Source organism: Pimephales promelas, chromosome 1, assembly GCF_988280905.1.
Source record: "Pimephales promelas chromosome 1, fPimPro1.hap1.1, whole genome shotgun sequence".
Taxonomy (NCBI): Eukaryota; Metazoa; Chordata; class Actinopteri; order Cypriniformes; family Leuciscidae; genus Pimephales; species Pimephales promelas.
The window spans coordinates 45,337,109-45,361,228 of NC_142769.1; the positions used below are offsets into that span (position 1 = coordinate 45,337,109).

The 24,120-nt window shown below is 37.8% G+C and overlaps 1 protein-coding gene across 1 annotated transcript; it reads left to right on the top strand.

The window, feature by feature from the left end:
• The first annotated feature begins 749 nt into the window (after positions 1 to 749).
• On the top strand, positions 750 to 22,868 carry mta2 (metastasis associated 1 family, member 2). Its single transcript, XM_039659093.2, has 18 exons — positions 750 to 1,205; positions 8,414 to 8,481; positions 9,414 to 9,507; positions 12,573 to 12,690; positions 12,802 to 12,865; positions 14,544 to 14,661; positions 14,864 to 14,966; positions 15,068 to 15,167; positions 17,861 to 18,049; positions 18,140 to 18,214; positions 18,302 to 18,360; positions 18,591 to 18,691; positions 18,804 to 18,943; positions 19,168 to 19,396; positions 19,492 to 19,581; positions 20,644 to 20,762; positions 20,847 to 20,989; positions 21,062 to 22,868. The coding sequence occupies exons 1-18, from the start codon at positions 1,178 to 1,180 to the stop codon at positions 21,213 to 21,215; spliced, it is 1,992 nt and encodes a 663-aa protein (XP_039515027.1). The 5' UTR covers positions 750 to 1,177; the 3' UTR covers positions 21,216 to 22,868.
• Positions 22,869 to 24,120: the final 1,252 nt, after the last annotated feature.

The following is a 24,120-nucleotide window of genomic DNA, read 5'->3' on the forward strand; positions in this document are numbered from 1 at the left end:
AACCTGGTTCTGCCTCATGTTTTCAGATGAACATTGCTGATAGTTTGAGCGACTTGATATATCATACAAACAAATCTCTGCATAAAATCTAGGAAAAATACATTTTCGTTGTAAATTTAATGTATTGAACCTTTTATAGGTGTCAGTGGGTGTTCTTCCTTCAGCTCCTAGGAAACGGTTGAATGAATAAACTCTTTATTGATATCTTCAGATAGCCTATACTTTACAACTACGCAAAACAAATGTGTTCTTGTGTATTGCTAGAAAGTAAAGAGTGATTACAGGTGACTTTGGAGAATGTGTGTGTGTGTGTGTGTGTGTGTGTGTGTGTGTGTGTGTGTGTGTGTGTGTGTAATTGTAATTCACCTTTACACTGTTTTGTTATCCATTTAAGCCCTATATATATTATAGATCCGAAAAGTGTGTTTCACAGTAGTTAAAATAATGTAAGTATTATTTTTATAACCTTATATTATTTTAACTACTTCTGTAACAATTTGTGTCGTCGTTCATACCGGTATTAATTCGTGTACATCAAATTCGTAATAATAATAAATAAATAAATAAATAAATGATAATCAATAAAGTGATACAAGTCTCACCATATTAGTTTGTTTCCCCAATATGCTTAGAAAAAATCCAATTTTACATAATAATCTCAACTTAAAAAAAAAGCGGGAGCTCAAGTTTCTGACTTACAGGAGTTCGCCGAATTCTAAATGACGTTAGCTTCCGAAGATGACGTTGGAGAAGGGGTGCGCGCGCGCTCGTGTATGTGTGTGTGAAACAGAGCGGAGGTGAAGAAGAGGAGGATGAAGCAGGGAGCGGAGGATGGGAGGAAGAGTGGAGTGAGAGAGAGAGAAAGAGAGAGATAGGCTGGCTATCAAGGGCTCGTGTCAAGTGTGAATGTCTGAGAGGGGCTTCGATGGGAGTTTTATCGCAGCGCCGAAACAAAGACGCGATTTTTTTACCATCCGGAGTAACATTGTAGCGGAAACTTTAAACTTTTACCCGCCAGAGCGGCAGCGCCGTGCCGGGTCCCGGCTTTGTCTCGCGACGGGGGGAAGTACGCCAGCGCACGCGAGGATCAAAAGAACCAGCACCAGTTTTGGATACACGTTTTGTCCACGCGACGAGGGAATCCGTGATTCGTGTGTTTGTTTAGGAGAGTGAGAGAATGGCGGCCAACATGTACCGAGTTGGAGGTGAGTATTATTGTTGAAGCTAACACTAGCAGCAGGCTCGCGGGGGTTAGCATTAGCATTAGCGCGAGCGGCTGTTTCCGCCTTAGTTACAATGAGCGGAATCCCGTTGCTAAGCGAGCTAGGCTAGTTTCATTACGGCGGCTTTTGGGTTAACTCAATTTTATTTGTTTATATATGTATTAAAGGTCACTTTTAAAATTACTTGGATATAAAAACTTGCATTGGGTCGCAAACTCTCTCGTAGTTTTGATTAAAGTAATTACTTAGCCACCGCAAGCAAATGAGCTAATTATGAGGAAACCCGTGCGTTAGTTTATTCACTTAAGATGGTTTTTACTCACTTTTTCAAGACTTTCATTCAAGTTTTTGTCGCACACGTTCCCTGAACCGTGCCATTCTGTCAAACTTCTGACAGCTGAATTATATGGAGTGCATATGGGAGTCTCACAGTACGGGATGCAAGGACTTTCGGTTTTGTTTCCTGTTTGAAAAAAAAGTCAAATAATTGTTCATTTATACTGATATCAGAGGGAAATGTAGACATTTTCAACTTGAACCTAGTTTTGGTGTTCGTGAAAAGAGTTCAGAGAAGAGAAACGAATAGTTCAGTTCATAAATGGGAATATAAGTGCATTTATGGATCGACTCGAGAATTAGTTCTATGATCATACACGTGCAAAAGATGCTTATGTGATATAAGCTGCATTAGTAAATCCAGCTCCAGTTTTAGTAAGCAATATATACCCATTGTCATCTCTACTGTATGCTGTCATCTATTGTCAGAGATGCTCATCCTCCTGTTTATTGAAATGCATTTTAATGTTACCTTCTAATAATATTGCATGCGCGTAAACGTTATTGACTGTAGTGTGACATGGTGTGCATTATAGTGCTTTTATTTTCTTAAATCCGGGAATCGACTGTAAATAGGTCACGACAATCAGGCGGTGTTGCTTTAGCAGATGCTGCTGATTGATGCTTTATTGCAGTTGCAGTTTGATCAGGCAGGGTATGATGGGAAGTTCTGGAAGAAAACCTTCCGTTATTACACGCTTGTCAAAATGTATTAGAGTTTATCAAGACTGGGTTCAGAGGAAGGCAAAGTCTGCATCTGCTCACAACATATGTCATTTAAAATATTTTATACAATTAAAGGGACAGTTCACCCAAAAATTAAAATTCTGTCATTAATTACTCACCATTCATTCATCTCAGAACACAAATGAAGATCTTTTTAATAAAATCTGAGAGCTTTCCGTTCCTCCATTGACAGCTACGCAACTTACCACTATGACGCTTAAAAAAGCTCAGAGATTGTAAAACGAATCCATATAAATTGAGCCTCTTCATGAACTTTTTTGATACGTCAAGGTGGTGTTTGAGTAGACTGGCAGAAAGCTCTTAGATTTCATCGGAAATATCTTTGTGTTTCGAAGATTAATGAAAGTCTTACAGGTTTGGAACGACATCAGGGTGAGTAATTAATGACGCAATTCATTTTTGGGTGAACTACCCCTTTAAGAAGCTGGTTCTCATGTAATGTAATGTTGTTTTTCTTTTAATGGTTTGCCGGATCCTTCAATGCATTTTACTGTGCTGTTTGCTAGTGTTTTGGAAGGTTTACACAGTCAAGTACTGCTTTAAGGTCATTGAACTTGACCTTATATTCTGGCCCCAAGTGCTTTCATCCCTACATTTCACCTCTGTGAATCTGAAGCTTTGTGACTCAAATGCTGTCCCAATGCTCTTTATTTTACCCATCTGATCAGAGTGTGTTTTTTTCTTTAGGCTTTATAGAACAACATGAAAGCTAGTGCTACACTCTGCTGAATTGGTGATATTTGCCCATTTTGAGAAAGTCGGCATTTGGCAAAAACTCCGTCTGATTGGCTGTTATCCAAAAGTTTTTAAGTCTGCATGAAAAGAAATTATTTTTTAAATTCACGTTATTGATCTTATTGTGAACGATTAATCTGTGCATGTTTTTTTAATGAAAATGTTATGTTTAAAATGTATTATATAATATGTAATGAACAACCTACTTCTGGTGACGTATGACAGACTTCTCCAGTCATTTAGGCTGTTTAAACCCCGTCCCTTTATTACAATCAACTGCAAGGTGGCATTCAAATCTGCCTCCATCCAACCATAATTTCTTTTGTCACATTGCAACTTTTTATTCTTGTTAATGGGTAATAAACAGTTTCTAATTTCAGTATTTGTAGTGAATTTTAAATGTGTAAAATAATAATTAATTTCAAAGGTCCTTTTTACGGTCAATAAGTTGAATGTGTATACTGGCGTTATATACCTGTCGACCTTCTCGGACACTGGTGTCTAGATATTGATTCGTTGTATTTTTTTATTAATATATATATATATATATATATATGAAGAGTTCAGATGCAAAAGCCTCTAAGTGCCATTTGAAATTTTCTTCTAAAATGATAATTTTTATCAAGCTTGTATATTTAAGTTCAGTAATTTCACTTAAATGGCAATGACGATTACCTATTAATTGTCATTTAAGTGAAAATACTGAACTTTAATATAAAAGCTTGATAAAAATCATCATTAAAGAAGAAAATTTCAAATGGCATTTAGAGGCTTTTGCATCTGAACTCTTCATATATATATATATATATATATATATATATATATATATATATAATATATTAGGGCTGTCAAACAATTAATCGCATCCAAAATAAAAGTTTGTGTTTACATCTATATAAATCTATATACTGTATATACATGAAAATATTTCTTAAATATATATACAAGCATGTGTGTGTATTTATACACAGTGCACCCACATATATTATGTATATATATATATATATATATTGTTTGTCCATGTTATATCATCTTTGAACTCCTGGGTTGAATGTCGCTCTCCTATTATGCAAACATGGCACACTGTTCATTTTCTATCAAATTTTACTGTAACAGTAAGCATGCTAAAGGATAAGGCTTCCTTTGTTCAAACATTAAGTTCAAACAAGGCAAGATGCAACTGCTGTGTTTGTCAGCAAGAGAGAATTGAACTGTTTCAAACCAGGACTTTAATTTAGACGGTTTTGGTTCAGTGAAGCTCTCATTGTTTATCATGGGGTGTTAATTGAGACTTCTAATAAAGATGCAAAGAGGATACTTGTGTAGTGATGCAGCCCGGAAATATTCTGGTCATGTGCGTGTGGGCAAATGCATATATCAGGTGACATTGTGTGGTCCGGTAAATAAGGATCTTGCTCTATATGAGCTAGACAGATATTTTTATCATATGAAACAAGTGACTTTGTTTCCCCCTGATGCTTTACACTAGTGGTCAAGCAGAATTAAAGAGTTTTTCAATGGCCAATTTTGATACTAGAGCAGAGCGGATGCTTTTATCCAAAGCGACTGGCATTGCATTCAAGTTGTACATTTTTATCATTCATGCATTCCCCAGGAAATTGAACCCAAAGACCTTGACGTTGCTGGCACTATATGCTCTACTGTTTGAGCTAAATAAATGTAATGCATATTAATGATGAAAACAAATAAGAAATGTTGAATTGAAATGAACACATTATTTTACACTAGAGAGATTGTCTCAAAATTCACTAAAATATTTGGAAACAGGAATGTTCATTATCCATTCGCAGGACAGATCTTGAAATGTTCAAATGAAGATTCTTGTTTTTGCCCAGTCCTAGTGACAACCAACAAAATAAGCAATTTGTAATTGTACGTTGAAATTCTTCGCTTCAGAATGTGTAAATGCTTCTTCTAAACCTGATTCATTTTTTTCACTAGCCCAAGTCATCAAGTAAGGGATAATGTACGTCTATCTGGTTTTTATTCCACCAGAATAAACCCAGACAGGGTGTTCAGGACTTGCATCAGCCTGAAGGGGTTCATTCTGCGTTAACAACCTGCTGGATGTACATCACCCTGCTTATTACATGGCTACTTGCCACAAATAATTAGACATGAAATATTGATCTGAGTTGAAATATTTTATTAGCTTAGCGATCGCAAAACTTTCACGAGGAAAAAACATTCCTAGTAAGCGTATAGCGCTGCTGAATCCAGTAACGAGGATTGACCAATCAGAATAAAGCGTTCCACAGAGCCGTGTAATAAAACTGGCTAGTGGCTTAGCAGATGTCGTGAGTTTAAAACGGGACCGGATCTGTTTCTCTGAGTCTGACCAATGGCAGAGCAGGGGATTGTTCAGGAAACCTGTTTGAAAACCATCATTTATTTTTGATATTTTGTTTAGTAATGCTAGTAATTGTGCCTTTCACCTCTAGGTTTACTTGTATACTATTTTTGTCCCTGTCAGTATCTCCATGCCTCAGTGCATTTTTAGGTTTCTCTGAATAGCAGATGCCATGAGAGCTAACAAAACAGCACATCCCTGCTTGAAGAGCAGATGGTTAGTCCCTGTTTCTCCTTAAGGGTAATTATTGATCCATGTGACTCAGTCTCTCTGATTGATGAAGCTCATGAACTTGGGAGAGAGACCTCCATTTTGATTTATCCCTTGTGGCACAGTTTAAGAACATGGCTGAGTAGAGGCGAGAAAAGAAAGCGTTAGTCCGATCAAAGATCAACGTCTACCAAAACGTCCAGAGCTGACCAACACGGACCAGAAGAGAGAGAGTGATTACATAACCAAAGTGATGTGTTCAGTCAGTGTACAGGCTGTTGACCGTGCCTCGTCGTATGTGCTCTCAATATTGACCCATACCATTGCTCATGTCACTTTCTGTATGATTATGGATCTCTTGGAAAAAAGTGCAAATTATTGGATTCTTCATGGGTTTAGTGATGGAATCTGTATTTTATATTTGAATAGACTGCTTTCCTGTTGGTAGATGAAAGCATTATTCAAATCAACTAGAATACTCCACATGAAAAGGGTTGTGTTGAACTTTGTGAATAACAGGTGTTCCAGTTCGTTGGAATTGGAATGATCTTTAAGATTGCACAACAACATATTGGAACCAAATCACTTATCGGCTGATATTTTTGAGGTTTTTTTAATTTTTTATTGGTCAATATTGGATATTTATTCCATTTGGGCTACATTTTCTACAATCTAACGGGCACTGAACGTTTTGTCCCAAATGACGCACTAGTATAGACTTTGATATGTGCTTATATGCATAACGTACCCAACCGTGTAGTGCATGAATAGTTATTTTGTCATTCAACATTAGAGTCTGAAATAGGGATGGGCATTTGTCAATTTCGATCATTGACAGTAGGGCTGTGAAATGATTTATCGGATCCAAAATAAAAGTTTGTGTTTATATAATATATGAGTGTGTAGTGTGTATAATTATTTTGTATATATAAAACGCACACATGCATGTATATATTAAGGAAATATTTGCATGTATATACTTTATATATATTTATACAAAATTCATATTATATATAAATATTTGATAGATTAATAACACATTTTTCTTAAATATATACATGTGTATATACAAAATAATTATATACACTACATATTATACATAAATATAAATATTTGATAGATTAATAAAACATTTTTCTTAAATATATACATGTGTATTTATATATACAAAATAATTATACACACTACACACACATATTATGTAAACAAAAACTTTTATTTTGGATGCGATTAATCGTTTCACAGCCCTAATTGACAGGTCTCAAACGAGTACTAATAAGTTATCGACCACTTGCTTAACCAACATAAAATAGGTGTTGTTTTAAAGCTTAGATGCTGGGCTGTGAATATAGGGAAAATATAACCATCACTTAACAAGTGCTTTTTTTTGTTTTGCTTAACCTTTAATTTATGCGCTTTTACATGAAAATGGGATCTGTCAAATCATTGTACAGTAACAGATAGACTTGTCATGTATCTTAGTTAAATATCATTGAAACGGTCTCAACTAGCAGAATACAACAGGCATATGTGTTTCAGTTAGAGACCTAACTATGAAAAAGCGCAGCTGATGCATGGGTAAGCAGCACTACACACATGATGCTTCTGTGCCACTTTTTTGTTTGTGTGGCTGATGTGTTGACCAATCAGACACTGTTTTACAGCTGGAGCGTGCTTGGATTGGTTTGATCTCTCAGATTGACAGGTTTTAATTTACCGTGCAAGATGATGATCGTGGAGACCATTGGTGGCAATGGTGGTTCTATAATCTACTTAGGCTTACGATGCTTTTAGGAAATGCGGGCTAGGATCTTATAACTTGATTTTTATTATGTTCTTTTATTGTAGCATCAGTAAAATCACTTGTTTGGAGGGTTTTTGGACCCTCAGTTAAATGTTTCAAAATAAATGGCTAGCCTACCTAATCCATTGCATAGCTTGAAGACATTAATACATTTGAAAAATATTTAACTACTGCACGCTCGCTTTCCTCGTGTGTCTGCTGCACGCATTTTGCACACTTTAAAACTATGGACTCTGATGATAAATTTTATCAATTAAATTATTGTCGTCAATGAATCATTAGCATTCATAATATATGCACATGCATAGTCACTGCTGGGTAGATCAAATTGTAGTCGTTTACTGATTCCAAAGACAAGACAAAAATGTAAGAATTTAATAACGTAATTCATTACACCACTTTCAAATTATTTTTGACCTAACTCGTTTATCACATTGAACTTAATAGGATGATCTTGTACCATATTGATATAACAATACAAAGAGAAAGAAAAAATGAGTGCATTAAACTTTACGTCGGGGTTTCTGTAGGGTTTGTGAGTTTGATGAAGCTAATGATTAAATGAATCATAAAAAATGTAAATTAAAATTTAAATAAATCATTTTGAAATGATAAAAATTCTAATGCAAATGTGTTTGAAAGACAAAAGCCTCCCAAAGGCAAATGAATAGATTGGTAAATGACTTGCTGAGTAATAAGTCAAATAATAATAATGTTCGTTAGGAGCTGATTAGAAATGCAATGATTTCTGCAATGCAATGAAATGAAATCCTTTGTGGCCTTTCAATTTTCCATGTAATTATAGCCACCTGACTAGTGGCTGGTCCGTGTGTGCAATTTCACAAAACTCGAAGACTTTCTGAATGAAGTATTTCAAACCTTTTGGAATCTGATATATATACACACACACACATGCATGTCTTTAAGAAATCAAACTCAGTGATGTGTTACTTACAGATGTTTTTTTTTTTTTTTTGTCTACTGCAGATTATGTGTATTTTGAAAACTCCTCCAGTAACCCATATCTGATCCGCCGAATAGAAGAACTTAACAAGGTGAGTTTTTGAACATGTTCTGTCTAATCACTTAATGTAATCTTAAAGAAATGCATGCAGGTTTTTGTTGTTTCCTTTTGGCCTTAAACTATTTTTGACCGGCATGACTTGGCCTAGACTCGAGTCGAGTCAGACTTACTTTGATTGGTTGGGGGCTGGGGCTTTTGATGTCTGCCAATCATTCACAATCATACATCATCAATCGGCATGAGCAGAGATTTAAACATTGCACTGTACATGGATGATTGACATATGCCAGCTCTCCGCTAATGCATTGTCACTCATGACCACGTAACAGACTGTCTCTGTCACCTGCTCCCCCCTCTGTTGTGCATTGCTAATGCTCAGCCATCATGCTGTTGTCTGCCGATGCTCACTGGGCTGTTTGAGATGAAGACCCAGCAATAAGAGACTTATATAATGCTGAGAATGACACAGGCCTGTTTCCTGGAGCAGGGATTAAAAACACTTTTATGTAACCTCATTTTGAAGGGCTGTGAAGCTCAGCAGGATGGGTAAACTAATGGAAGTGATCTCTTTGTTCAATATGTATGTATGTATGTCGGTTTTGTCTTGAATATACACAACGCTAACCCACGCCATGTTGCATTGAGTAAGATTTCCATATAGAGTGGTTCATTTTCAGTGCTGGAAAAGGAGTAGAAATGTAGTTACTCACTTTTTACTTTAGTGCTTTAATATCGATGCAGTTTCTTGTAAATCATAGGCAGTTTCTTTCAGTCCCACTTTGACTCGATGAAAGTAGTTCCTCTAAAGTTAGTCTTAAACTATGCGGTTTTACAAGTCCATGACATGAAGACAGTAATAGCACTTGAGGTACTTATTTCACACATTGTATAGAGAAAAAGGCTGTGTGTTCTTTTTGTATTTAGTCTTTCTCACACTGTTTCTTGCCACTTGTCTCCCCTAAGACTGCCAATGGAAATGTAGAAGCCAAGGTGGTCTGTCTCTTCAGGCGGAGAGATATATCTGCCAACCTCAACACTTTGGCCGATAGCAATGCAAGTGAGTACCCGACTGTTTCAGTCTTCTCTTGAGTTCACGTCTCGTCTTCACACTTAAGATAAAGTGTCACACCATGTAGATGGACTTTTTGGATTGAAACACCAACCAGGAGTTATAGCTTTGACGGGCACACTGGAAACCAATTTTAAGGCACCAAAGAGGATCAATTTAATGTATAAACCAAGTCAGACTTGCTTGCATATTATACAGCCATGTATTTTATACATTTTATCTCTTCAATCTGGATGGAGAAGCAAATCAATGATCTTCCGATGGTTTTTGTTGACCATACTACTGTATAATTTTATGACCTATAATGAGTCTAAGAATTACATTTCTACTTGTTTGAGGGGAAATCTGTGGAATATTGCAAAATAGATTTAATGATAGCATGAAATCAAGATCTACTATTCCTGACTTTTTCTGAAGTGCACCGGCGTGAATCGGAACAATAATGGCTACCTTTCACTCACATGAGATTGCTGCAATTAGCAAACGACAATGATCCAGTCAATTCCTAATGGACAAAATCAAGTCCCACCTTACATTTTCTTTCCCTCTCCATTTCACTCGGTCACTATAAGGAAGAAAGGATTATTGCAATTTACATTTCATGCCTACTTAAAGCTCCACTAAGACATTTTACTATATTTAGTGTACTACACCATTGTATTGATGATTGAGGGTGTAATCAATTAGACAAAATATTTACTTATTCACTAATTGGACAGACAAAGGGGCAGTGCATTCGAAACAGAAGGACTTAGCAGAAGGACGCCAATCTATACAGGCAAAAAAAAAAAAAACTAGATCACTTCAATTATAATTAGGGATGGACAAGATGGTAAACTAGTCACCCAACAGAAACAGAAGGACTTAGCAGAAGTGTCATCACCACATCCATTGTTTAGAGGACTTTTGGTTTTGTGCAAAAACGGATATCGATATTTATCCTTATATTTTGTTGAGGAACTGTCACGGTGCGGATCCACTTGTCCGTGCGATACTACTGTCGTGCTGCACTCCACTTTATTCCTATGGGTGACGTCAAGCCAATTTAACCCTCACTTTATAGCCCTTAATCTTGTAATTGTGGACAAATGTGGGCACAGAGGACTCAGGTGTGATCCTAATTTTTATTTAATATAAATGTTATAGCACTGTCTTCGATAAAGTTTTGTCTATCCATTTATGGTGTTTGTTTTTATTTTTGGGGTATTTTTGAATTTATTTACTTCAAAAAGTACCATATTTTCTATGTAACTTATGCTTATTTTTATATTTTATTTTTTTACCTACATTAAAATATCATTCCAATAAGTTCTTAGAGCTAAAACCTAAAGATGAAGTGACTTTGCTGTCACCTGGTGTCTTATTTTTGCTTATTTTATTTTTCTTATTCATTTCTATGGGTGCCCATTTTTGACGATGCAAAAGTGGATCCGTACCATTAGTTGCCCTATTGAAATGACTTGTGCTCTTGGATTCATTTCATCCTATTGTTAGTCTATGCACATATACAGGTAAATCTACAGGTCTTTGGCCAATGCATCGCTCAATGAGTGGTAAACTCAACATCTGAAAAAAATGTATATGGAAACTGATGCCCTCTGTTACTCTGTCTAGTGTTTTTTTAACACCATCACGTCCAGTGCAAGTGTGCTCTTTGAAAAGCATCTGATAAGGCCTGTAGTTGTCAGTTAGCTGAAATGAAGCCCCCTCAGTGACGTATGGAGCAGACAAATACGCCCTCGGGAGGATGCAGCCTTCGAAATGAGACGCTGCTAATATCTACTTTTGTACATTCATTATATCACAGCTGCAGGCATCCCACATGTTTGATAAAGATGTTTCATCTCACCTACATGCAATTCAGTGTGCGTGAACTGCCGTAAAGTAAAATGTCAGTGCAGTGCATTAACCTATCCAATCTAGAGTAGGGTCAGGTTTGGGTCGAGGAGGTTATTGCATTGACATGGGCAGTTAGTGTTCAAATCCTTTGCGGTCATGAGAGGTCATGGCTGCCTGTTTAATAGTGAACGAATCCTCCTCTTTATGTTGTGGCCGTCTACAGCACCAACTCTGCCCTGTTACACGAGATCAGGGCTCCCTTTTGCATCGCCTCCTCCTCCTCTCTCTACCTTCTGCCCATCTTCCTCCTTCTCCCCCCACCCCACCCCTGAATGGGCTCCTCTGTGCTTATCCTCAGCTGCCATCCGCCCTGTGCTCTTGGAACAAAAGAGCCTTCATGGGACCCACCGGGCCATGGCGCTCAAAGGGTTAACACTAGGTTAACACTGTCTGGCTGGTGTCTTTGTCAAAGAGTGAAAGTGTTATTAAATGCATGTATGTGTGTGCGCGCGTGCATCTGGCTCTGAGGCTGTGCATGTATGATGGATTTGTCGTATATGTCTTGAGCGCGCGCGCGCGTGTGTGTGTGTGTGAAAGAGAGCTTGTGGCATTTTTTTTTTTTTTTTTAATGCGTACTTGTGCATGGGGGGGGTTGTTGCTCAATGGGGGGATGGGCGCCTCAGGTTTGTTGCACAGGGTTTCCCAGTAAAGCTGGCAGGGACGCATTGGCCAAGGGGAGAGAAAGGAGGGGGCAGGGCCACCGGGGTGGCAGGAGGGGTTAATGGAAAGGGGTGTGGTCTGATGTCCCGCCCTCTTCATTGACAGGGTTTCCTTTGGCTCCGTGCAGGGGTGGAGTCTGGTCAGATCGTCTGATAAAGTCCTGCCAGGTCTCCTCATCTTAATACGAGTATCTATTTAAGAAATATCTCCATCGCCATTGTAAATCTGCCGAAATAAATGTTTTTGAAATGCATTCAAGAGTTGACCTGCAATTCTAATGGCTTGCTTCCCTTATAAGTCAACAGATCTCATGAAGGATATTCAATTTACTTGTTTCTGAATGAGTGTGAAATTGATTGCAACCATCACTAATAACCTAATGTGATGTGTAAATTTAAGATTTGGTCTGTGTGTGTGTGTTCTGAAAGGGAGCTGGCTCACATCAGACCTAATTGAGGTTATTTGCATCACACTCATGTTTGTGTGTGTTTTAGGAGACTTTGAAGAGGAGTCCAAGCAGCCTTCAACCTCAGAACCGCAGAAACACCAGCTTAAGCACAGAGAACTGTTCCTGTCTCGACAGTTCGAGTCTCTCCCAGCCACGCACATACGGTAAATACACTCACACCGATCTCAGGACTGAATGATATCAGGCTCCATATTTAAGGTATTTGATTTGTATTGATAGTCCTGTTTATACTGTGTATTATCGTTTTTATGCAGAGGAAAATGCAACGTCACACTTTTGAATGAGACTGATGTTTTAACTGGCTACTTAGAGAGAGAGGTAAGTGTCCACCTGCAGTGTGAGAGCACTCACTGTGTAGTCTCTTGCTTTCAAAGCTAGCTTGCTATTGCTAGCCTCTCTAAAATCGCCCACCCTACCTTTAAAGTCCCCGTGAACCGGAAGTTGCAAACAATTTTTCTCCAGTGCTGTGACGTATTTCCAAGTGAAACGGAATATTGAACAGAGGACAGGGTTTTACTCTAGCGCTTCTCCTCTCCATCTCTCGCTCATAGCAAACTAACGGTTTGAGGGGAGTGGTTAAGCGTTTCCCCACCCAAACTGTGAAACCTACGTCATCAGAAAAAGAAACCGTTCCAGACCGGAAGTAACTTTTCAGATTTTGATTAAAGATTACTAAGGTAAAACATTTTTTTAATATATATTCACTTGCACGGATTAATTGTTCACCACAAGACTAGCAATATGCTCTAACAAAGTAAATAGGTTCAATTTTGATTTCACGGGGACTTTAATTAAGTAACTGAAATATGTTATGCGTTTACATATTTATTCCTTTTATAAATGGTTTCATTCGAACCGCGCCATCTGCGTGATGTGACGATGTGTGAATCCTCATATTCTTTTGTTTATGCTGCTATTTGCGTATGTAAACCTAAACCCCTCCTGGAAGGCAAATTTTGTTATTTTTAATGGGTCACAGTCACATATCCACTTTAATTTAATTCTAATTTAACAATCTTGTCTGTTAATGGTAATGATCGGTTTGCAAGCTTCGTTTTTCGTACATATGAACATCCCTAGTCTTAAGGTCTGTCATGTTTTCACATTTTTGCTAACTTTCCTTTTTTGTGAGTTTAATACGAAAATAATTTGTTCAGTTGTAAACAAAGCAGATTTTTTAGCAGTGTCACATGATCCTACAGAAATCATTCTAATGCTGATTTGGTGCTCAAGAAACAAAGTTATTAATGTTAAACAGGTGCTGCTTTAATATTTGTGTGGAAAGGGTAATACATTTAGTATTATTAAAGGGATAGTTCACTTTGAAATAAATCTTTGGTATGTTTTAGCTTACCTCAAGGGCATCCAAGATGTAGGTGTCTTCGTTTCCGCAGTAGTTTCAATTTTGATATTTTTAGGTCAAACTGTTCTTGTCTGTCAGTCATATAATGGAGGTCTATGGTCACCACCTCAAAGAGCATGCACAGAGAAGTCCAAATTAAACATGATTTAATGACTCGTAAATGTAAGCACACATTGATGGCCTAAGACACGAAACGAGCGGTTTGTGTGAGAAAACGAACAGTATTTATATCTTTTTTTACCTCTTGTAATCACACGGCTCTTTGAGGTGGTGACCATAGACCTGCATTATATGACTGACAGACAAGAACGGTTTGACCTAAAAATATCAAAATTGAAACCACTGCGGAAACAAAGACACCTACATCTTGGATGCCCTACAAAAATTAATTTCAAAAGTGAACTCTCCCTTTAAATTAATAGAAAATCCTTTAGATAGAACATTATAAATGTTTCTTTCCCTTTTGATCATTTAATGTATTTCAAATCTTTCACTGATCTCAAACTTTTGAATGGTAATTTTTAGATATGTTAAATATTTTCTCTTTTTTACATCAAATTGAGCATCTTTTGTTGAATTAAAATGAGGCAAGTGCATCAAGTGTGTGTGTGTGTGTGTGTGTGTGTTCTGCAGGACTGTTTCTTCTACTCTCTGGTGTTTGACCCGGTGCAGAAGACCCTGCTGGCTGACCAGGGGGAGATCAGAGTGGGCTCCAAATACCAGGCAGAGATCCCTGACAAACTGGCTGAAGGTCAGAAGGTTTTAAATGTCTCTAAGCCTTGCTTTTACTAAAACATGTCCTTTTGATGTTGCAAACTTGGACATGATTCTTATTACAATATTGTATTAATACTTCAAGGTTTGATATTTCAGAACACATTTTAGGAAAAGTTTCTTGTTGGATGTTGAAGGTCTAATTCAAAGGTCTAATGCAATGTTTTCCATCTCATCAGTTGAATTAGACAGTCGAGTGCAGGAGAAGCTTGAGACAAAGGTTTGGGATCCTGATAACCAGCTGAAGGATCCGCAGATTGACCAATTCCTGGTAGTGGCACGGTTAGTATTTCCCTTCTTTCTTTTTTTTGACTGACCATTTTTGCTTCTTTAAAATGTTATTGTGCAGTAGCATGATTTGATTGGTTTTATGTTTATTTTAGGGCCGTTGGTACATTTGCACGTGCACTAGACTGCAGCAGTTCAATCCGCCAACCCAGTCTGCACATGAGCGCAGCGGCTGCATCTAGAGACATCACACTGGTGAGAGAATGGATGCATTCAATCACTCTCATCCTTAACTACTCGTAAAAGTGCATTCCTCATTCATTCACTCACACTGTAGGGTTTTCAGAACACCGGGGTATATTCGGTGCATGCTGTGAGACTCTGCTTTCAAATGCTGTTTAGTTCGCGTTTGTTTGAGCGCTCTCTGAGTGTCGGAGGTTTCTATTTACAGCGTGCTCTAACCAGTGTTGAGCATTGTAAGCGTGTGAATGCAGTGGCCAATCAGAGCCAGGATCTGTTAAACAATGCTGAAAAAGCACAAGGTTATTATAACCAAAAAAGTGTAAACATTATGTAAATAAATTTATTGTATAAATACTTTTTTTATTATAATGGGAGTTTTCACGAGAGTGTGAACTTTAGAGATTGACAATCTTAATGATTATAAAGGGAGACTCTTCTCTTGCTTTGTTTCCCAGTCACAATACACAATAGACATTGGTTCAACTTTTCATTTTAAACCGGAATAATGACCCTTTAAATGCGCGATTGAATAGGAGCCTGCGATGATGGGCTGGGATAACCAACTGACGAAACAAAACGGGACAATTATTTTAAAGTATTTAAAGGAGTAGTTCACTTTTGAAAAAACTTTTGAGGATAATTTACTCACCCCCATGTCATCCAAGATGTCCATGGCTTTTTTTCTTCAGTCGAAAAGAAATTTCAGGGGTTTCTCCATATAATGGACTTCAATGGGAACCAAACGGTTCAAGGTCCAAATGAGAGTTTCAGTGCAGCTTCAATGGGCTTTAATTGACACCAGACGAGGAATGATGAATAAGGGTCTTATCTAGTAAAACGTTTATTTAAAAAATAAATTAAACAGGTTAAGTTTTAGAAGCTCAAATGCTCGCCTTGCTCTGTTCTGTGATGAGCGTTCGTGACTCTCCTGTTCAAACTCATTCATCAAAATGAACGAATCTTTTTTCGAGTCATGACTCGAAGGGTCCTAAATAAGACCCTTATTCATCGTCTGGTGTCGTTTAAAGCCCTTTGAAGCTGCACTGAAACTCTCATTTGGACCTTGAACCATTTGGTTCCCAATGAAGTCCATTATATAGAGAAAATCCTGGAATGTTTTCATCAAAAACCTTAATTTCTTTTTGACTGAAGAAAGAATGACATGGACATCTTGGATGACATGGGGGTGAGTAAATTATCCAAGAGGTCCTCGCTGCAGTCTGTAGCACGATGACGTAGCTGGATGGTCCAATACGTAGTGGATGGATGTGTGTTTTGGTGACGTCATTTACGCATGCGCAGTGCCGATCTCTGATTATAATTCGCATGCATTGGTTTTAAGTGATATGTAAACTCAATATTGTACTGAGATGATGTTCAAACTGTGTAGTATAATACTGTTAAATAATTATAAGTAATTATTGATGAATAAGTAAGAAAAATGCTAAAATAATAACAGCATGGGGAAAATAAATCTTGTAATAATAAACTCGCATTTATGATATACATTCAGAATTGCGAGAAAAAAGGTCAGAATTCTGTCTTTATAGCACACAATTGCGACTTTATTTCACGCAATTCTGTCTTTATAACATGCGATTAAGGCTTTATTTTACCTAATTCTGTCTTTATAACATGCGATTGAGGCTTTATTTCATCCAATTCTGTCTTTTATAACATGCGATTGAGGCTTTATTTCATCCAATTCTGTCTTCATGCGATTGAGGCTTTATTTCACCTAATTCTGTCTTTATAACATGCGATTGAGGCTTATTTCAAGCAATTATGTCTTTTATAACATGCGATTGAGGCTTTATTTCACCCAATTCTGTCTTCATGCGATTGAGGCTTTATTTCACCTAATTCTGTCTTCATGCGATTGAGGCTTTATTTCACCTAATTCGGTCTTTATAACATGCGATTGAGGCTTTATTTCAAGCAATTATGTCTTTATAACATGCGATTGAGGCTTTATTTCACGCAATTCTGACTTTATATCTCACAATTCTGAGAAATAAAGTCAGTATGCGAAAAGTATACTCGCAATTGTAAGGAAAAAGTCGCAATTATTTAAAAAAAAAAAGTTTTATTCTGAAAGCTCTGAAAATAAGAGCTTCGTGACCATATTTATGTATTCTTGGAAGATCAACGATTGTTCACCAACTCTCTATACTAACTAGGCCTATTCTTAATGTGCATGTGCCATCAGCGTTTATCACAGGATCGCGTTTAAAGTCTGTTTAGAGAGAACGGTGTCATAATTTAATAACAAATTATCATTTCGACAGAATCAAAACTAACTTTAGCTGTAAAATAACATTATTCATGAACCGCTATAAAGCAAAAACAATCTGTTACATTAAATTAAAGCTGCTTTGAAACGATCTAAATTGTTAAAAGCGCTATATAAATCAAGATGACTTGACTTGACTTGACTAGTGCGCATGCGCGCGTTACAGGGTCCAACACGTATTGGACCATCCAGCTACGTCATCGTGCTACAGGCTGCAGCGAGGGGTGTCTCAAATTATCAGCAAAAGTTTTTTTTTTTTAAAGTGAACTACTCCTTTAATTCAGCCGTTTTTGCTCTGGTACCGAAATTGAGAACCTTGAAATTTTACCGGTGTTAGTACAGACTACTGAAATGTTGGTACCGTGAAAAACCTACACCCGACATTCATTCACACTGTCCTGTCTGTCCGTAGTTCCACGCCATGGACACTCTTCAGAAGAACGGCTACGACCTGGCCAAGGCCATGTCCACGCTGGTGCCGCAGGGTGGCCCGGTGCTGTGCAGGGACGAGATGGAGGAGTGGAGCGCTTCAGAAGCCATGCTGTTCGAGGAGGCTCTGGAGAAATACGGCAAAGACTTCAATGACATTCGCCAAGACTTTGTGAGTGTACAACACCATTTGCTCTCACACAAACTGCACTATTTGGGAAAGGTCAAACGATTTAAATGTACATTTGTTGTTGAACTGCAGTTGCCCTGGAAGTCATTAGCTAGCGTGGTCCAATTCTACTACATGTGGAAGACTACTGACCGTTACATTCAGCAGGTAAGAAGCTTTGCATGCTTTTAAAATGAACTTTTCGTCATGCATATGAATGTGTTTCTGAATCGAGTTAATTGTTTTGCCCACCAGAAAAGACTAAAGGCAGCAGAGGCTGACAGCAAGCTGAAGCAGGTGTACATCCCCACCTAGTGAGTATTTAGTGTCACTGCACTCCTTGATATAAATGGCACTTTCCAAATATATGGCACAAATCGTTAGCATTGTTTTGCATTAATAAGTGCACATATCCCATGTAATTTAGAGAGAGAATTACCGATCAAGAGTCTGTAATGTTTTATAATAAGTTACTTATCAGACTCTTTCCTGTAGTATGCTTGTGTCTGCTTTTTGAGAATCTAAATTTTGTTTTCTCCTTCAGCACCAAGCCCAACCCCAATCAGATCATGGCACCTGGAAATAAGCCGGGCATAAATGGTGCCACAGGCTACCAGAAAGGCCTCAGTTGTGAAAGCTGCCATAGTGAGTGAACTCAAGTCACTGTACACATCCATGGCTTCTATTTAGATATAAGCTCAAACATCCTGTACATTAAAACCAGTGTACTCATTAATTGTGCTTGTTACTCCTCCAGCTGCCCAGTCTCAGCAGTGGTATGCATGGGGCCCTCCCAACATGCAGTGCAGACTCTGTGCTTCCTGTTGGATTTACTGGAAGAAGTATGGCGGTCTTAAGACCCCCACTCAACTAGAGGGCGCCACAAGAACTGGCTCAGTATGTGAAACCTGTCTTTTTCCTTGATTGACAATGATTACTGTATTTTAAAAATATTAGGGTTTAATGCTTCTGAAAAATCATGTGGAAATATCTTGTAAGTTTCAGTAATCATCTTGCTGCCTAGTTTATTTCAGGCCAAACATTTTAAAGAGACTGTTTTTGTTTTTTTAATACTAAATGGAACAAACCAAATGATGAGCAATGATGTATCTTTCCAATAGGATGCAGCTCCACGTGGTCACATGACCCGCCAGGAGGTACAGGGCATGTCCCCGTTTACCAGCAGCGCGGGAAGAGCTAAACTTCTGGCTAAAAATCGTCAGACCTTCATCCTGCAGACCACCAAACTCACTCGAATCGCCCGTCGGGTGTGCCAGGACATCCTGCAGTCCCGCCGAGCAGCCCGTCGCCCCTACGCTTCCATTAACTCCAATGCTGTCAAAGCAGAGTGTGAGCAAGCATTTGTTGTTCTGGGGATTTAAAAAAAAAAAGGTTTATTGATTTTATCTCCAGATTCTTTTTGACTGCCTCTTTTTCTCTTTTAGGTATGATAAGACTTCCTAAAGCAGCAAAGAGTGCTATGAAGAACCGCACTATTCCTCGACCGTCCCTCATCAATATAGTTAAAGAATTGGGTATGGCTTCATTACATCAAAACCAAAAATAGTGATATAAAAGTGTTGTTTTAACATTAAATTACACACATCACCTTTAAAGGGTTAGTTCCCCAAAAATGATAATTTTCATCATTTACTTAACGTAAGACTTGCATTCATTATTGGAACACAAATGAATATATTTTAATGAAGTCTGAGAGATTTCTGTCCCTCCATTGACAGCTATACAACTACCACGATTACTGCTTCAAAAAGCAAAGAGATCATAAACCTAATCCATATGAGCGGAGCGGTTTAGTCCAAATTTTTGAAGAGACTCACTCACTTTTTTTGATGAACAGATTGAATTTAGGCTGTTATTTAAATATACACACATCAGTTGTGATAAACAGAAGCTCAAGCGTGTTCGCTTGACATGCGAGAGCCAATGAGGTTCATTCTCGTGTTAAAGGAGTGGTTCACTTTAAAAAAAAAAAAAACTTTTGCTGATAAATTTACTCACCCCCATGTCAGCCAAGATATCCATGTCATTCTTTCTTCAGTCGAAAAGAAATTAAGGTTTTTGATGAAAACATTCCAGAATTTTTCTCCATATAATGGACTTCAATGGGAACCAAACGGTTCAAGGTCCAAAATACAGTTTCAGTGCATCAAAATGAACGAATCTTTTCCCGAGTTATTTTTTTATTAAATGAGCGATCGTTTCGCTTGTTAAGATCCTGATTCATCGTCTGGAATCGTTCGTTTCAAACCCTTTGAACAGTTTGCACTGAAAGTGTCTTTTGGACCTTGAACCGTTTGGTTCCCAATAAAGTGCATTGGAGAAAAATCCTGGAATGTTTTCATCGAAAACCTTAATTTTTTTTCGACTGAAGAAAGAAAGACGTGGACATCTTGGATGACATGGGGGTGAGTAAATTATCAGCTAAAGTTTTTTTTTAGAGTGAACTCCTTTAATAGTGGAAAAAAATAGACATAAAAGCGAATTAAATTGTGTGGCACAGTGAAAAAAAAATATTTGAGAACAGATCATTTGACTTCATGTTTGAATATTAAGGGTTATTATGCTCTTTTCTTCAGCTATTCAAGCTCCTTTGAAACTCAAAGCACCTCGAGGTGCTCCAACACCAATCAACCGTAACCAGGTCAACCAACCTCGAAGCGCATCCGCCCTACTGGGCAAGAGGCCCTTCGACAACGTGAGTATTTATTACAAATACACATTAACCTTCTCAATGGTCGAAAATAGTGTACATAGATCTAAACGCTCTCATTGGCTGCAGGCTGGAGGTCATTCTTTCTCCACCAATGGAAGGCCGTTCGCATCGGGAATGAGAGCAGCCAACCAGTCAGTCATTAAGAGGCAGAAGGTCAGTCAAGGAGATGCTCCAAATCCTGTGGTGTTTGTGGCTACGAAAGACACCAGGTATGTTTCAAAAACATCTTAATGTCATGTTTTGCTTTTACCTGGGACTAATTCCAAGTGTGTGATTCACAGAGCCCTGAGGAAACACCTCACTCAGGCGGAAATGAGGCGGGCGGCCAGAAAACCACACCTTCCGGTCAGAGTCAAACTCCCCGTGCCGCCCCGGCCACTTCCCGTACCCATCTTACCTTCCAGCACCAGTGAGCCAATTGTGTTGGAGGACTGAGCGATGTTCCAGTAGACCACATCCATTGCCAGAGCATGTTAAACCCACCAATCATCAGCTGTTCTTCCTCATTCCTCGTCTTCTGTTGCCCCCCCCCCCCCCCCCCGGAATCCCACAACCGCGCTCACGGGAAAATGGCGTACCGCATACTCTTACACCAGCATACACCAGAATTCATAGCGTTTTACTCCCAGTGTTAAAGTTTAAGGGTTCGACGCCCTGCTGTCCCGTTGCTTTTTTTTTTTAATCGCAAATTCTTTTAACTGTGTAATTTAAAGTGAATCATGTTCCTTCTAAGATGGTGTAAAAGCACACTTTATTTTTCTCCGTCGTTATTTGTACAAATATTAACAAGATTTCTCAAGAGTTTGATTCTTGTGTGTATGGAAAGTGGGATTGAAATGTGTCAGGGAGTATGTGGTCTTTTTACTTAATTTCTTAGGTCGTCCGTGTTAAAAACAAAAATCGCCCCTTTTCACGCTTAATAGACAACAAATAAATGACTGCGCTGCTCCTTTTATTTCAGCCTTTCAGGCCTAGCTGAATTGTGAAAGATGGAAGGCGTTACAGCAAAAGTATTACCCGCTATACAACGGATCTGCTGTCGGGTTGGTGTTCATTGATCGTGACCTGGTTTTTCAGACGAATATTGTTTATTGTGATTATGGATGCAAAAATCCTGCAGTGTAGCTACTCCAGTCAGTGATATTTGAAGGTCTTGTAGGATTCTACAGGTTTGATGATTTAGAAAGGCTTTTGGTTTTAGTCAAGTGTTGAAGGTGTTCATGAATGTAAGGCGAATCTAGGTTTGAGGTGGTTGGATGGTGCAGTCGGTTTCCTCAATAATTGAGCTTTTTCCATCAACGACTTGAACAAAGCCATAAAAATTTGTTTTCCACTTCTGCTCTTTTTCCAAACATGTTAACGCACTAGCATTTGTGTTCTAATGGTCTTGTGGGCTACTGGGAAGCTAATTATAGCAATTGTAGATAATGAGAGAGGGAAAAGATGTTTTTGAGTTTTTCTAGTAATGACTCGATATAGGCTGATGTTGATTCATACTTGTCCCAACCCCCATATGAGTTTTTTTGTTTTTTTTGTAAACTGGATCTGGTGAGAGATAGAAAAGCTGTTTTGAGGTTTCCTTGTCATGGCTCAACTATACGGTAATATTGATGCATATTTCCGCCTTATGATTAAGCTTTTTTCTTTTCTTTTTTTTTTTTTAAGCTGAACGGTTGGGCATTTTGACAGATTTCCTGGTTTGCTGAGGTTCATCAACACAAAATTGCATTGTAAATTGTTCCCCCCATTAGGGGTTTTGTAATGTTTCTTAAACAAATGGAGCGTGCACTGCACACTAAAGACACAAATAAATGTTGACGTCCCCTTTTAAGTGTCACCAGTTTTTTTTATGAAGGGGGTTTGTGACCCTACAATATTTTGGCAAAGTGTGGGAAAAAAAAAAAACATTGATCTCCATAATGGGAAAAGTTGGGGAGGGAAGACTGGTTGATTTTAGAGTTTGATTCAAGGGTGTGAAGTTTCTTTCAACTCACAACTCAAACTTTTTTTAATATTCCAGTGTCTCTGTATCCTTTAATGTATCTTGTGATAAGAAAATAAAGATTTTTTTTTGTTTGTGGTCCTAAACAGGCAAATCTTCATCTTTCTTTTGAACAATTACATGGGTATTGATTTATTTGCACTCACAGCGGACCTTATTCATGGTAGACTTGTGAATGACAACAAGTCTATGAATAGTAATGGAAGCTTCTTTCCACCACTGAATAAAAAAAAAAAAAAAATTATTGCGACTTTTTATCTCACAATTGCGAGATATGAATTCAGAATTGTGAGAAATAAAGTCGCAATTGCGTGATATAAAGTCAGAACTGCGAGATATAAAGTCAGAATTGCGTGATATAAAGTCAGAATTGCGTGATATAAAGTCAGAATTGCGAGATATAAAGTCAGAATTGCGTGATATAAAGTCAGAATTGCGTGAAATAAAGTCAGAATTGCGAGATATAAAGTTAGAATTGCGAGATAAAGTCAGGATTGCGAGATATAAAGTCAGAATTGCGAGATATAAAGTCAGAATTGCGAGATATAAAGTCAGAATTGCGAGATATAAAGTCAGAATTGCGTGATATAAAGTCAGAATTGCGAGATATAAAGTCAGAATTGCGTGAAATAAAGTCAGAATTGCGAGATATAAAGTCAGAATTGTGAGATATAATGTCAGAATTGCGAGATATAAAGTCAGAATTGCGAGATATAAAGTCAGAATTGCGAGATATAAAGTCAGAATTGCGAGATATAAAGTCAGAATTGCGAGATATAAAGTCAGAATTGCGAGATATAAAGTCAGAATTGCGAGATATAAAGTCAGAATTGCGAGATATAAAGTCAGAATTGCGAGATATAAAGTCAGAATTGCGAGATATAAAGTCAGAATTGCGAGATATAAAGTCGGAATTGCGTGATATAAAGTCAGAATTGCGAGATATAAAGTCAGAATTGCGTGAAATAAAGTCAGAATTGCGTGAAATAAAGTCAGAATTGCGAGATATAAAGTCAGAATTGCGAGATATAAAGTCAGAATTGCGTGAAATAAAGTCAGAATTGCGAGATATAAAGTCAGAATTGCGAGATATAAAGTCAGAATTGCGAGATATAAAGTCAGAATTGTATGATATAAAGTCAGAATTGCGTGATATAAAGTCAGAATTGCAAGATATAAAGTCAGAATTGCGTGAAATAAAGTCAGAATTGCGTGATATAAAGTCAGAATTGCGTGAAATAAAGTCAGAATTGCGAGATATAAAGTTAGAATTGCGAGATAAAGTCAGGATTGCGTGATATAAAGTCAGAATTGCGAGATATAAAGTCAGAATTGCGA